Source organism: Gallinula chloropus (genome assembly GCF_964237585.1).
Source record: "Gallinula chloropus genome assembly, chromosome: 35".
Lineage (NCBI taxonomy): Eukaryota > Metazoa > Chordata > Aves > Gruiformes > Rallidae > Gallinula > Gallinula chloropus.
In genome coordinates, this window is record NC_140120.1 from 411,184 (window position 1) to 425,835 (window position 14,652).

General features: G+C 52.7%; 2 protein-coding genes across 2 annotated transcripts; both read left to right on the plus strand.

Annotated features, from left to right (window-relative positions):
- Window positions 1-4,143: 4,143 nt before the first annotated feature.
- Window positions 4,144-5,058, plus strand: LOC311203080 (olfactory receptor 14A16-like; the record flags this gene model as incomplete). The annotated part of the gene is made up of 1 exon (XM_084277715.1): window positions 4,144-5,058. One exon carries the CDS (start codon window positions 4,144-4,146, stop codon window positions 5,056-5,058), a length of 915 nt encoding a protein of 304 aa, XP_084133841.1.
- A 7,111-nt stretch (window positions 5,059-12,169) lies between these two features.
- On the plus strand, window positions 12,170-13,096 carry LOC311203081 (olfactory receptor 14A16-like; the record flags this gene model as incomplete). Its single annotated transcript, XM_084277716.1, has 1 exon — window positions 12,170-13,096. One exon carries the CDS (start codon window positions 12,170-12,172, stop codon window positions 13,094-13,096), a length of 927 nt encoding a protein of 308 aa, XP_084133842.1.
- Window positions 13,097-14,652: the final 1,556 nt, after the last annotated feature.

Below are 14,652 nucleotides of genomic sequence, written 5' to 3' on the forward strand. Positions count from 1 at the left end.
CAACCTTTAGCAGCCCCACAACAGCAGGGTCTTCTGACAGCCCAGGCAGAAGAGACACTTGTTCAATGTCTTCTGTCCCTGAGGCAGCTATTCCAAAAGACCACTGGTACCCTTTTGGGTTCTTGAAGTGCCCTCTCCAGAGGAAGTCTATACCCAGTATGCACAGAGCTGCAGATCATCAGGATCACACTAAATCATCTCTCACATGGCTCATCCCCTCAGATAATGGATATCTCTCTCCATGGGCATCCACTGGTCTGGCCAATACACAACATCTTCAGTGAACTGGTACCCTGCCCTTACACTTGATAGAAGTCACCTCCAGAGGCTGAGGGCTTGAGACTCCCTTCCAATTGCCTTGTTACTGCCTCCTTCTCTGGACAGGGATCCCAGCTGCTTGGCCTCTCTGCCTTCTCCCTGCTGCCTGCCTCATTGTCCCAGCATCGCAGTAGCCAGGTGACGATGTGCTCCCCTGGAAGGCGGCTGAAGTCTTTTCTCATGTCTCTCAGCTCAAGGACAAGGATCGGGTTATAACCTCTGGTATTGCCTCTTCAGGGCCTTGCAATGGTCCCAGTTCATCAGCATCTCTCCCGATGAGGACTGATTTCTCCATGTATTTCTTCTTCTGGATAGAGGTGACTGACAGGCGTACTGGTTGGCTGTCTGGATCAGCTCTGGGGTTGGCCTCTGAGGTTTGAGCACCCATGGTGCTTGTTGGGGAGACTGGAGGAGCTGCACTCTCTGAGGCATGGGTAGCTCCAGTGTCTGTTGTAAGGGTTCTTTCTGGCTCAGCTGTGGTGTTGGTTTCTGAGGCCTGGGCAGCCACAGTGCCTCTGGATCTGGTTTTCTTGTCTAGGTATTTTTTCATGCCCTCCCACACCCCATGCCACCCCTGACCCTTCAGCCCAGGGAAGACCTCTTGGCAATATTCTTGGCACAGTTGTTGGTAACACATAGGTCCAGACAGACATTCAGGAGAGAGAGCAAGACACATATGCTGGTCTGAACATCCCAGGGATAGTCAACGTTCTCAACAGATGCTGTAAAAATCCTAAAGGGAAAAGGGGAGGAGAAAGCACCCCTCACCTCATCCTCCACCGTTATCACAAACCTTCAGGCCCCATATTGGGCACCAAAAAGGTCTGTGGTGGTTCAGCTCCAACCAGTGGCTGAGCAGCACATGCCGCTAACTCACTCCCACAGGAGAAACAGAGCCTCCGTGGGCTGGCCTAAGGACAGTTTACTGACCAAATCACCATGAAAGGAGAACAGCCCACAGTGAATTTCACTTATACCCAGTTATGACCCAGTAACTGCACAACATGATGACCAACCCGATGACTCGGCTGCACTTTGACTGCCCTGGAGGCACCAGGAGTGCCCCTCCCCAACAAGCCCCTTTTATGGGGGGGTGATGTCAAGTGGTGTGGAAAACAGCCTGGGCTAACTCAGCTCACCTGTGCTGCCTGCCTGGGGAGGTTAATTCTGCCCAGACAATATCCAGGACAGATGGGATGGGATTGGGGTGGGGATGGGATTGGGATGGGATTGGGATGATATAGTCAAGGCACCCATAGATCAGGTGGCGTGTCAGTTTGCCAGGGTTGTTTGCCTGTGAATCTCTAAAGTCACAGGCTGTAGGAGGTGATAAATGCCCTACGACCTGCTCAAATCCTCCCACAAACCCTACCAGCCAGGGACTGGCTGCTGAGGGAGGGGGAAATGTTGGAGAGACTATAACAATGATCATTAAACTGTTGCCCAGAGGAGCAGCCAGGAAGATGCCCAGGAAGAGCCAGAAGTGCAGGAGCTGCAGCTCCCGTGTGTCTGTACAGGGCAGGAGGAAGAACTGGCTGATGGAACTACTGTTAGAGATGTGGTGCCTCTGGGCATGGATGGTCGTAACTGTGTCTTGTCATTTGGCCAAAGGAATTCCCCACCAGGCTCAAAAATGCTGCTCCCAGGCACTGCCCTCTTTCACCATTGCTCCATTGGACCTTGATCCCACTCATGTCTCTTGGATCACCTCTGGCCCTTCGGGTGACAACAGGGGTTGGTGTCTGAGCAACTCTCTCCTGGCCTCCACCCTCAGTAATTCCCATGGGAAATGGGACCAGCAGCTCCCAGGCAGCCATGCACCTTAACATTTGCAGGGGGACAGAGACCCCTGCCTGTCCCTGCCTGGGGGTCCTGTCTCATGCAGAGACAAGGAAAGGTGATTGTCCTGCCCAGCTCTGGTTTGATCAGGAGAAAGGTCTCTGCTGGTCACAAGGATTTCTCCCCAGACAAGGGAGGGAATGTCAGTGAGAACTTCAGTTTCTTTCCAAGTAGGTTCCCTGGAGCTCCAGGGAGGAGTCCAGAGGGGATGGAGAGTATGATATCTACACCTGCTCCTCTGCTGTGATCTGGGCTGGGCTCCTGGGATGGACAGTGGGAGCTCAGAAATATTGCAGCTCTGCAGAGAGACAGCTCTGGCCAGGAGCAGCTCCTCTGCCAAGCACACAGGGCTGGGGACACTGCCTGGAGGCACCGAGGGGAGACCTGTGAGGCTGAGAGAGCTGATGGATGCTGAGAGCTCACTGGAGGAGAAACCTCCACAGCCTCTGCCTGGTATGTCTGTGGGTGCAGGGCAATGCAGGTTCTGTTCCTGGAGGGATCTCCTAAAGCTGGGACATGGGGCAGTGTGTGGGCTCTGTCAGGAGGACAGGTTCTCTCTAGGACCAGAAAGTGCTGCCTGGAAGGGATGCCCTTGTGCCCCATCAGAGGGACAGGGCAGGACAGCTGTCTTCTCCTGGGCATCGTTGAGAGGTGCCCAGGGCTGTCCTAGTGAGCAGGGTCCCTGTGCCCCGGGGTCTGTGTGCTGGGGCAGGGACTCTGCTGCTGCCAGGGTCAGCACTCAGCCTGGCTTGTGGGCTTTCCACAGCAATAGAGACAGCAGTTGTGGGTTGAAGGAGTGACCCAGGGAAGGGCAGCACAGGTTCCCTCTTCTGTAAGAAAATGCTGCCTGGGTCAGCTTTACTTCCAGCTCCAGCTGATTCTTGGGACATTCCAAAGGGACTTGGAAAAAAAAAATCAAGGAAGCATTTTCCAGCAAGGCAGTGTCTGCTTTGACTGTTCCTCTCCTGTGGGCTGTGCTGTGGTAGATGAGAACTTATTTCTCCCCAAAGTATATGCAATGAAAACTCAATTCTTATTAAGACTTTGGAGATTTGCCTGAGCCATGCACACACAGAGGTTCCCTGGGCAGTGCCCTGTTGCCAGGAGGGGTCTGCAGAGCAGAGCTGAGCAAAGGGCAGGTTGGATGAGGTCTGTGAGCACAGAGCAGGAGGTGGCATGGGGAAAGAGAAGCAGCTGCAGGGACAGCTGCAGTTAGCAGAGACATTGGCAAGGAGGAAGAGTGAGCTGTTCCCAGCAATGCCATGGCAGTGGGGATTTGGTACCCCCATGACATCCCCTACAGTACAGACATTTTCTCACAGCAGCACCCTGGTTTCTGCCACCCAGCACAGACTTAACATCAGGAGTCTTCTTGACAGCCCAACCCCCAGTGAGGAGAAACACCTGAGTGCCTGTCTGTCCCTGAGCATCCAGCCTCTTCTGGAGCATTTCTTGCTCTTTCCCCTCCTGTCCTTGCTGCCTTTGCTTCACCATTACCTGAGGCTCTGGGCACATCAATTGCTGGTGCACCGAGCTCACCCTCACATCATGACCCCCATCTGTAGGACTGAGGACTTCCGGGGGCTCCTGCTGGGCTGCAGGCTGCCTCCTAAAATAGCACCACTCTCCTAGGGAGCCTTGTGCCCCAGAGAGGAGCCCCATGCAGAAGGCCATGGCAATGCTGCTCATCACCACGCGTTTGGGAAGGTTCAATTAGCCCATCACACCATACTTATATTTACTTTTTGCTGCAAGGCAGGACTGAGTTATCAAGAGCCCACAGCTGACCCTCCTCCCAGCAGTGGAACTCTCAAGGCAGAACAAAAGAGTCCTCCCAAAAAGAGACCTGCCAAAAGTCCTCCTACATACAGACAATCAGTCTGGGGGCATTCCCTAAGTGTTAGGAGAGGTTTTCCTCAAAGAAGAGTTCCCTAACTAATCACTGTTTTTCCTTCTCTGACAAGTATCCACACTTGATGGCAGCAGATGTCCAACAGCAGCTGCATCAGCCAGTTCCTCCTCCTGCCCTTTGCAGACACACGGGAGCTGCAGCTCCTGCACTTCTGCCTCTTCCTGGGCATCTACCTGGCTGCTCTCCTGGGCAATGGCCTCATCATCATCACCATAGCCTGTGACCACCACCTCCACACCCCCATGTTCCTCCTCAACCTCTCTCTTACTGACCTTGGCTGCATCTCCACGACTGTTCCCAAAGCCATGGCCAATTCCTTGTGGGACACCAGGGCCATTTCCTACACAGGATGTGTCACTCAACTCTTCTTTTCATTTTTGCTCTCAACAGAGTTCTGTCTTCTCACTGTCATGGCCTATGACCGCTACGTTGCCATCTGCCACCCCCTGCACTACGGGACCCTCCTGGGCAGCAGAGCTTGTGTCCACATGGCAGCAGCTGCCTGGGGCACTGGGTTTCTCCATGCTGTGCTGCACACAGCCAATACATTTTCACTGCCCCTGTGCAAGGGTAATGCCCTTGACCAGTTCTTCTGTGAAATCCCCCAGATCCTCAAGCTCTCCTGCTCAGATGCCTACTTCAGGGAAATTGGACTCATTGTGGTCGGTGTCTGCTTATTTTTTGGCTGTTTTGTGTTCATTGTGGTGTCCTATGTGCAGATCTTCAGGGCTGTGCTGAGGATCCCCTCGCAGCAGGGACGGCACAAAGCCTTTTCCACCTGCCTCCCTCACTTGGCTGTGGTCTCCTTGTTCCTCAGCACTGCCACATTCGCCTACATGAAGCCCCCGTCCATTTCCTCCCATTTTTTGGACCTGGTAGTGTCATTTCTTTACTCTGTGTTTCCACCAGCAGTGAACCCCCTCATCTACAGCATGAGGAACCAGGAGCTCAAGGATGCCATGTGGAAACTTGTGACTGGATGTTTCTAAACAGGAATAAACTGCTCATCTTCTGCCTGTCACTGGCCATGTAACACACGTTAGGACCTTTCTGATTATAGTAGGGATTTTAGTTGTTGGTTTCTTTTTCATTATGTTCTGTCTAAGCTATAATAACATGGTCCTCATCCATCCCATTCCAAATTGACTATCTCCTGGTCTGGTGAGACACAGACACTGTGTAATGATGAGCTGTGCTCTATCAACTGAGCCATGACAGAAAATACCCATGAAGGAAATATATCCTCCATTGTAATATTCCTTTGACCTGTTCATCATTAAATACCTAACTGCAATCCAATTATTTGTAGAAGTCTGGATTTTTTCAATGAAAAGGACTTGAAGAGATATGCTTTTTAAGGCTTTCTGTATTTTTATGAGACCCATGGTATATTTGCTTCTGAGTCCACAGACCTCAGATACTAAGAGGACACTGAAGACACTCTCAAAATGCCAGTCAGACTCAATGCCCAAAGTACCTTGAAGCGTTCATGGGCCCTACTGGGAGCCATTACTGACAAAGCCGCCCCATGAACATCTTACACCTCTCAACTGGAGGCCATGAGGACAAACCCAGGCAAAGCACAGGCAGCTCTGATGCTGAGGACACCCTGACTTGGTCTGATGTAGCAGAAATGCCAAGTGCTGACCCACAGCCCCTGGGCAGGGAGATCCCGACCCTCACCTGTGTCTCAAGACTCTTACATTGGATATGGGGAGTGTGTTGCCAAGGGAAGGACAGGGGTATGACACATGGATGCCTCCCTAGGTTGAGTTCAAGGAGGCAACAATGCCAAGGGGGAAAAGTCTGCATTTCTATCAGGCCCTTTCAGCCTGGCCAGCACTCTTGGCCATCTGCACCACAGCCCATCTCACACTGCCCAACACCTGTGCCAGTTTCCCTGCAGGATGCAGGCACCCAACCCCTTTCCCCACCTTGTTCTCACCCCACCATGTCCCTGCCTGTACTGTTGTCTCTCCCTCCTCGCCAGCTGTTCCCAGATAAACCAAGCCACCAGCTCATCCACACTTCCTCCAAGTAACTCCAAACACCACAGCACTACCCTCAGAATGGCATTTCTCCATGCTCATAACCCATCTGCACCTCTAGTTTTAATTGCCATTCATTTGAAAAGGAACTTTCAATCTCTCTGGAGCTACCCCTATACCCTCCTCAGACTCCCCTTCCCCAGGCTAAAGAAGCCCAGATCTCTCAGCCTCTCCACACAAGACCCCTAACCCTGTCTTGGCAGAATTTCTTTCAACCCCGTGACTGTTCCTCCACACTCGTCCTGAGCTGGGGACCTCCCACTGCTGGACTCTCTGCTGGTGTCCACACCAGTGCTGAGTCAAACTGACAGTGAGTGCCTTTGCCTGGGTGGCCATACTGCTCCCAGTGCTGCCCAATGTGCTCATGGCCAGGTTCCTGTGTAGCAGCCCTGGCTGCTGTGGCATCCCTCAGAACGCCCAAAGCCTCCTCCTTGACACTGCTGCTCCACCAGTCATGTCTGAATTCCCTTGATGTGCGGGTGTTGAGGTTTAACCCTGCTCACTGATGATGTCATCATGCATGGGAGAGTCTTTTGGGCAGTTGGCATCAGCTGCCCTGGCAGTCCTCCCTCACAACAGCCAGTGCTCCCTGAGCTTACTTTCTAGTGGAGAAGCATGTGAATCAGGAAGGGCCTTGATGCTGGGCAAGCACTGGGCAGCAATGAATAAATTATCATGTGTCACCAGTGCTGGATTGGTCACACAACAGGACGATGTGTTGGTTCTACCCCCTGTTGTGGTTATCCCCTGATGCAGAACATCACAAGATCAGAAGGAGCACATCAGCTCTGGTTGGAAAAGTTCTTGAAGTTTCTCTTTGTAAAACCACGGAGGGTTTTGCCAGGGTCTGGTGGAAGTGAAGCTCCGATGTGTCAGTGGTTAATGTGTGAGTGTAGAAGCCTCAGCTGACTTGTGGTGCCTCAGCAAGAGGCATTAAAGGACATGATAGAAAATAAGTAAAAAGAGGAGAGAGTGCTGTAAATGCTTGTGGTGATTCAGCCCCAAACAGTGTCTCAGCAACACACACCACTGGCTCACTCCCAGAGGAGAAAGAGACAGAGCCTCTGTTGGTTGGGATAAGGAGAGTTCACTGAAAAAAGCACCATGAAACTAGAACAATAAACAGCCCATGACACTCATACCCGGTGAGAACACAGAGTACCTTACCCACCTGAGGATTACAGAGTGCTGCAGGACAGGAGGACCAACCCAACACCCCAGCTGCACTCAGACTACCCTGGAGGCACCCAGGAGTGGTGCCCAAACCAGCTCCTTTATGGAGAAGTGCTGTCAGGTGGTGTGGAAAACAGCCAGGGCTAACTCAGCCTCCCCAAGCAGGCAGCACAGGTGAGATAACTGTGGCCTGACCAGAACCAGGACATTATCCACCACTGTTTGCACACTATCCACATCATGCCCAGATGGGTTTGCCTCTGCACTCCCAGTTGCTTTGTTTCCATTGCTGCAACCACCCCCACAGGGCACCCCCACAGGAGTTGGCCGGACACCTCAGCCACTGTCGGTGCTTCCTGCTTTCCCCAATCTATCACTGCCAGTCAGTTGGCATATGATGCTGGTGCACTCCACACAGACTTACACCACATGGGTGAGGGACATTGGACCTCATCAGGATTGGTGCGTAGCTCCAGATCATCAGGATCATAGTAATTCATCTCTCACATGGCTGATCCCCTCAAACACTGCACACTCTGCTCTGTGGTCATGCACTTACATGGCCAACACATGACATCTTCACTGAAAGGGTATCTTTCCCCCACACTTTACAGAAGTGACCTCCAGAGGCTGAGGGCTTGAGACTTCTTTCCAATCACCTTGTCAATGACTCCTTTTCTGAACAGGGATCCCAGCTGCTCGGCCTCCCTGCCTTCTAATTTTAGGCTGCGTGCCCCATTGTCTCAGCATCAGAGTAACCAGGGGATGATGTGCTCCCCTGGAAGGTGACTGAAGTCTTTTCTTATGTCTCTCAGCTCAAGGACAGGGATCGGGTTATAACCTCTTGTATTGCCTCTTCAGGTCCATGCAATGGTCCCAGTTCATCATCTCTCACATGAGGACTGATTTCTCCATGTATTTCTTCTTCTGGATAGAGGTGACTGACAGGCGTGCTGGTTGGCTGTCTGGATCAGCTCTGGGGTTGGCCTCTGAGGTTTGAGTACCCATGGTGCTTGTTGGGGAGACTGGAGGAGCTGCACTCTCTGAGGCACGGGTAGCTCCAGTGCCTGTTGGAAGGGTTCTTTCTGGCTCAGCTGTGGTGTTGGTTTCTGAGGCCTGGGCAACCACAGTGCCTCTGGATCTGTTTTTCTTGTCTAGGTATTTTTTCATGCCCTCCCACACCCCATGCCACCCCTGACCCTTCAGCCCAGGGAAGACCTCTTGGCAATATTCTTGGAACAGTTGTTGGTAACACATAGGTCCAGACAGACATTCAGGAGAGAGAGCAAGACAAATATGCTGGTCTGAACATCCCAGGGATAGTCAACGTTCTCAACAGATGCTGTAAAAAGCCTAAAGGGAAAAGGGGAGGAGAAAGCACCCCTCACCTCATCCTCTACCGTTATCACAAACCTTCAGGACCTACCTTGGGCTCCAAAAAGGGCTGTGGTGGTTCAGCTCCAACCAGTGGCTGAGCAGCACATTCTGCTCACTCACTCCCACAGGAGAAACAGACAGAGCCTCCGTGGGCTGGCCTAAGGACAGTTTACTGACCAAATCACCATGAAAGGAGGACAGCCCACAGTGAATTTCACTTATACCCAGTTATGACCCAGTAACTGCACAACATGATGACCAACCCGATGACTCGGCTGCACTTTGACTGCCCTGGAGGCACCAGGAGTGCCCCTCCCCAACAAGCCCCTTTTCTGGGGGAGTGATGTCAAGCGGTGTGGCAAACAGCCTGGGCTAACTCAGCTCTCCTGTGCTGCCTGCCTGGGGAGGTTAATTCTGCCCTGGCAAGATCCAGGACAGACGGGATAGGATTGGGATGGGATTGGGATTGGGATGATGTAGTCAGGGCACCCATCGATCAGGTGGCCTGTCAGTGTACCAGGGTTGTTTGCCTGTGCAGCTGTAAAGTCACAGGCTGTAGGAGGTGATAACTGCCCTACGACCTGTTCAAATCCTTCCACAAACTCTGCCTGCCAGGGACTGGCTGCTGAGGGAGGAGGAAATGTTGGAGAGACTATAACAATGATCATTAAACTGTTGCCCAGAGGAGCAGTCAGGAAGATGCCCAGGAAGAGCCAGAAGTGCAGGAGCTGCAGCTCCCATGGGTTCTGTAAAGGCCAGGAGGAGGAACTGGCTGATGGAACTGCTGCTGGACATGTGGTGCCTCTGGGTATGGATGGTCCTAACTCTGACCATCTGGTGTCTTTTCATTTGGCCAAAGGAATTCCCCACCAGGCTCAAAAATGCTCCTCATCCCAGGCAGCATTGCTGTATTGGACCTTGAACCCACTCATGTCTCTTGGACCACCTCTGGCCCTTCAGGTGACAACAGGGGTTGGTGTCTGAGCATCTCTCTCCTGGTCTCCACCCTCAGTAATTCCCATGGGCACTGGGACCAGCAGCTCCCAGGCAGCCATGCTCCTTAACCTTTGCAGGGGGACAGAGACCCCTGTCTGTCCCTGCCTGGGGGTCCTGTCTCATGCAGAGACAAGGAAAGGTGATTGTCCTGCCCAGCTCTGGTTTGAAGAAAGGACTTGAGAAAGGACTCTGCTGGACACAAGGATTTCTCCCCAGCCAAGGGAGGGAACGTCAGAGAGAACTTCAGTTTCTTTCCAAGAAGGTTCCCTGGAGCTCCAGGGAGGAGTCCAGAGGGGATGGAGAGTATGATGTCTTCACCTGCTCCTCTGCTGTGAGCTTGGCTGGGCTCCTGGGATGGGCAGTGGGAGCTCAGAAATAGTGCAGCACTGCAGAGAGACAGCTCTGGCCAGGAGCAGCTCCTCTGCCAAGCACACAGGGCTGGGGACACTGCCTGGAGGCACCGAGGGGAGACCTGTGAGGCTGAGAGAGCTGATGGATGCTGAGAGCTCACTGGAGGAGAAATCTCCACAGCCTCTGCCTGGTATGTCTGTGGGTGCAGGGCAATGCAGGTTCTGTTCCTGGAGGGATCTCCTAAAGCTGGGACATGGGGCAGTGTGTGGGGTCTGTCAGGAGGACAGGTTCTCTCTAGGACCAGAAAGTGCTGCCTGGAAGGGATGCCCTTCTGCCCCATCAGAGGGACAGGGCAGGACAGCTGTCTTCTCCTGGGCATGGCTGCAGAGGTGTGAAGCAGCGTGTGCACCCAGGTGTGCCCAGGGCTGTCCTTGTGAACAGGGTCCCTGGACCCTGGGGGCTGTGTCCTGGGGCAGGGACTCTGCCGCTGCCAGGGTCAGCACTCAGCCTGGCTTGTGGGCTTTCCACAGGGATATAGAAGGACCTGGGGGAGGAAGGAGTGACCATGGGAAGAGCAGCGTAAGGTCCTTCTGCTGTAAAGACTGTGCTGCCTGGGTCAGCTTTGCTCCCAGCTCCAGCTGATCATTGAGAAATTCTAAAGGGATTTGAAGAACAACATCAAGGAAGCATTTTCCTGCCAGGCAGAGTCTTTGCTTTGACTTTTCCTCTCCTGTGGGCTGTTCTGACTGTGGTGTATCAGAACTAATTTCTCCCTTCAAGAATGTCCACATCAGAGGATCTCCTGAGTCCTGCACACACAGAGGTTCCCTGGGCAGTGCCCTGATGCCAGAAGGGGTCTGCAGAGCAGAGCTGAGCACAGGGCAGGTTGGATGAGGTCTGTGAGCACAGAGCAGGAGGTGACATAGTCACAGAGAAGCATCTGCAGGGACAGCTCCAGGCAGCAGAGGCATTGTTCAGGGAGGGAGAAGGAGCTGCTCCCAGAAATGCCCTGGCAGTGGGGATTTGAGACGTCCCTGACATCCCCAGCAGTGCTGAAACTTTCCCACAGCAAACACCAGGTTTCTGCCACCCAGCATAGAGTCAGCACCCAGAGATCCAGTGTTTCAGGCTGAGTCTTCTCCTTGGCAAAATAACCCACATGAGGAGAAACCCCTGAGTGCCTGTGTGTGTGTCCCTGTCCTTCCAGCCTTGACTAGAACATTTCTCAATTTTTACCCTCCTGTCCTTGCTGTCTGTGTCCCAGCATTTCCTGGAGATCTGGTGGAGCTGCCACTGAGTGACCCTCACTTCAGGACCCCAATCTGTAGGACTGAGGTTTTCCAGGCAGCTCCTGCTGGGCTGCAGCTGCCCCCCACAATGGCACCGCTCTCCCAGGGACTCTTGTGCCCCAGAGAGGAGCCCCATGCAGGAGACATCTCGGCACAGAGGCCGTGGCAATGCCACTCATCACCTGTGTGTGGGCAGCTGCACTGAGCCCTGTGTGTCCCTGGCTGGGAGCAGGGAGCAGAGATCCTCCTTGGGTAGGATGAGACCGTAGGAGGGCTTTGGAGCTCTGCCCTGCGAGACTGGATTCCTCAGCTCTCTGTGGGGTCCAGTTTCTTCTGCAGGCAACAGCAGGGTGTGATCACAGAGCGTCCAGCACAGGGCAGCTGAGAGCAGGGCTGATGGACAGAGCAGCTCTCCCCACTCTGCACTCAGGGGAAGGTTTCACTGGCACTGCAGCAGCAATGTCAGGGAGTTCTGACAGGGGAAACACTCCTCAGGTACAGGCAGGAGAAAACCAAAGCTCCAAAGCTCTGCTCTGCCCTCGGGTCAGATTGGCATGACTGTGCTGAAAAGCTCATTTCTATCCACAGGTGATTTATTCTGAGATCACACCATCCTTCTGTTTACTGACTGCTGCCAGGCAGGACTGAGTTCTCCAGAGCCCACAGCCAACCCTCCTCCCAGCAGTGGCACACTCAAGCCAGCACAAAGCAGAGGTCCCAAAAGGGACCTGACAAAATCTTCCTGAATACAGAGTCAATCTGAGGATGTTCCCCAAGACTTGCTAGAGGTTTTTGTCAAAGAGGAGCTCCTTAACTTCTTGCTGCCTTTTCCTCCTTGGACATGTCTCCACAGTTGATGGCAGCAGATGTCCAACAGCAGCAGCTCCATCAGCCAGTTCCTCCTCCTGACCTTTGCAGACACACGGGAGCTGCAGCTCCTGCACTTCTGGCTCTTCCTGGGCATCTACCTGGCTGCTCTCCTGGGCAATGGCCTCATCATCATCACCATAGTTTGTGACCACCACCTCCACACCCCCATGTACTTCTTCCTCCTCAACCTCTCTCTTACTGACCTTGGCTACATCTCCATCACTGTTCCCAAATCCCTGGCCAATTCCTGGTGGGACACCAGGGCCATTTCCTACACAGGATGTGTGGCTCAACTCTTTTTCCTTTTATTTTTGTTCTCAACAGAGTACTTTCTTCTCACTGTCATGGCCTATGACCGCTACGTTGCCATCTGCCACCCCCTGCACTATGGGACCCTGCTGGGCAGCAGAGCTTGTGTCCACATGGCAGCAGCTGCCTGGGCCAGTGGGTTTCTCCATGCTGTGCTGCACACAGCCAACACATTTTCACTGCCCCTCTGCCATGGCAACGCTGTTGACCAGTTGTTCTGTGAAATCCCCCAGATCCTCAAGCTCTCCTGCTCAGATGCCTACCTCAGGGAAACTGGACTCATTGTGGTCAGTGTCTGTTTAGGTTTTGGGTGTTTTGTGTTCATTGTGGTGTCCTATGTGCAGATCTTCAGGGCTGTGCTGAGGATCCCCTCGCAGCAGGGACGGCACAAAGCCTTTTCCACCTGCCTCCCTCACCTGGCCGTTGTCTCCCTGTTCATCAGCACTGCTGTGTTTGCCAACCTGAAGCCCCCCTCCATCTCCTCCCTTATTGTGGACCTGGTATTGGCATTTCTTTACTCAGTGGTTCCACCAGCAGTGAACCCCCTCATCTACAGCATGAGGAACCAGGAGCTCAAGGATGCCCTGTGGAAACTGATGACTGGGTGTTTCTAAGCAGCAACAAACTGTTCACCTTCTTCTGCATATCGCTGGCCACGGAACTCACGTTAGGACCTATATAGGTATTTTTAGTTTTTTGCATTTTGTGTTTCTTCTTTGTCTAAGCTATAATAAGATGGGTGAAGTTCATCTTACTCCTAATTAAGTATCTCCAGGTCTTACATGACCCATACACGTTGCAATGATGAGCTGGGCTCTATTTCCATTAGATTTGCCTGGAAATGTGCATGAATTTTTCTTTCTTTCATTGTCTCCTGACATTTATAAAAATTTTACAAGCACATTTTCATCATCTGAACCACTCGACTCCTTGTCAGCAATGACAATACTTTCCCACCAAGACAGAACAGGAGTTTCCTGGCAGTGTGCCATGGAATCATGGAATCGCTTATGTTGGAAGAGACCCTTCCGATCATTGTTTCCAAGCACTGCCTAACCCTGCCAAGTCCACCTCTCGGCCATGTCCTCAAGCACAACATCTACACACCTTTTAAATAATACCAGGGATGGTGACTCCACCACTTTGCTATGAGGACAATGTGTCTCCTCCGAGGCCAAGGGAATGATCCTAAAAGCTCCTCATGTCCTTTTCAGGCTCTACCTGTGTCCACATTAGAAAATGCTAAATGCCCAGATAATGCTCCAAAACAACAGGTTTAAGTGCTGAACGATGTTCCTGGCCTGAAACCTCCCAAGGAAGCCAATAGCAGCCCAAATAACCTTTGAGCTCAGGACTTTCCTTGGCAAGGGAATGGTCCTAACGATGCCTATGTCACTTTCATGTGCTAACAGTGTCCATATTTCAAACTGATAAAGCTCCAGCAGTAGCTCCCAAACAAGAGGATTGAGGGCAGAAATATGTTCCTGTCCTGAAACCATCCCAGGTAGCCCAGTAGCAGCCCCAGTAACCTTGGGACTCATGTTTGTCCCTACAAAGGGATCGTTCCTAACAGTGCCTGACATCATCACCTGGGAAGGAATAACTGCTGGAATCAGTACAGGCTGGGGGATGACCTGTTGGAGAGGAGCTCTGCAGAGAACGGCCTGGGGGTGCTGGTGGGTGACAGGTTGGCCATGAGCCAGCAGTGTGCCCTGGTGTCTAAGAGAGCCAATGGGATCCTGGGGGGCATCAAGAGGACAGTGGCCAGCAGGTCAAAGGAGGTGATCCTCCCCCTCTACTCTGCCCTGGTCAGGCCCCACCTGGAGTATTGTGTCCAGTTCTAGGCTCCCCAGGACAAAAAAGCCAGGGATCTCCTGGAGAGAGTCCAGAGAAGGGCTACAAAGATGATGAAGGGCCTGAAGCATCTCCACTACGAGGAAAGGCTGAGTGAGCTGGGACTATTCAGCCTTGAGAAAAGAAGGTTAAGAGGTGGTCCTATTAATGTTTGTAAGTATCTGAAGTGTTGGACACAGGGGAAAATGGCCAGCCTCTTATCAATGGTCTGTGTGGGCAGAACAAGGGACAATGGCTGCAAGCTGGAGCACAGGAAGTTCCACACCAACATGCAGAAAGACTTTTTCACAGTGAGGGTTATGGAGCCCTGGGACAG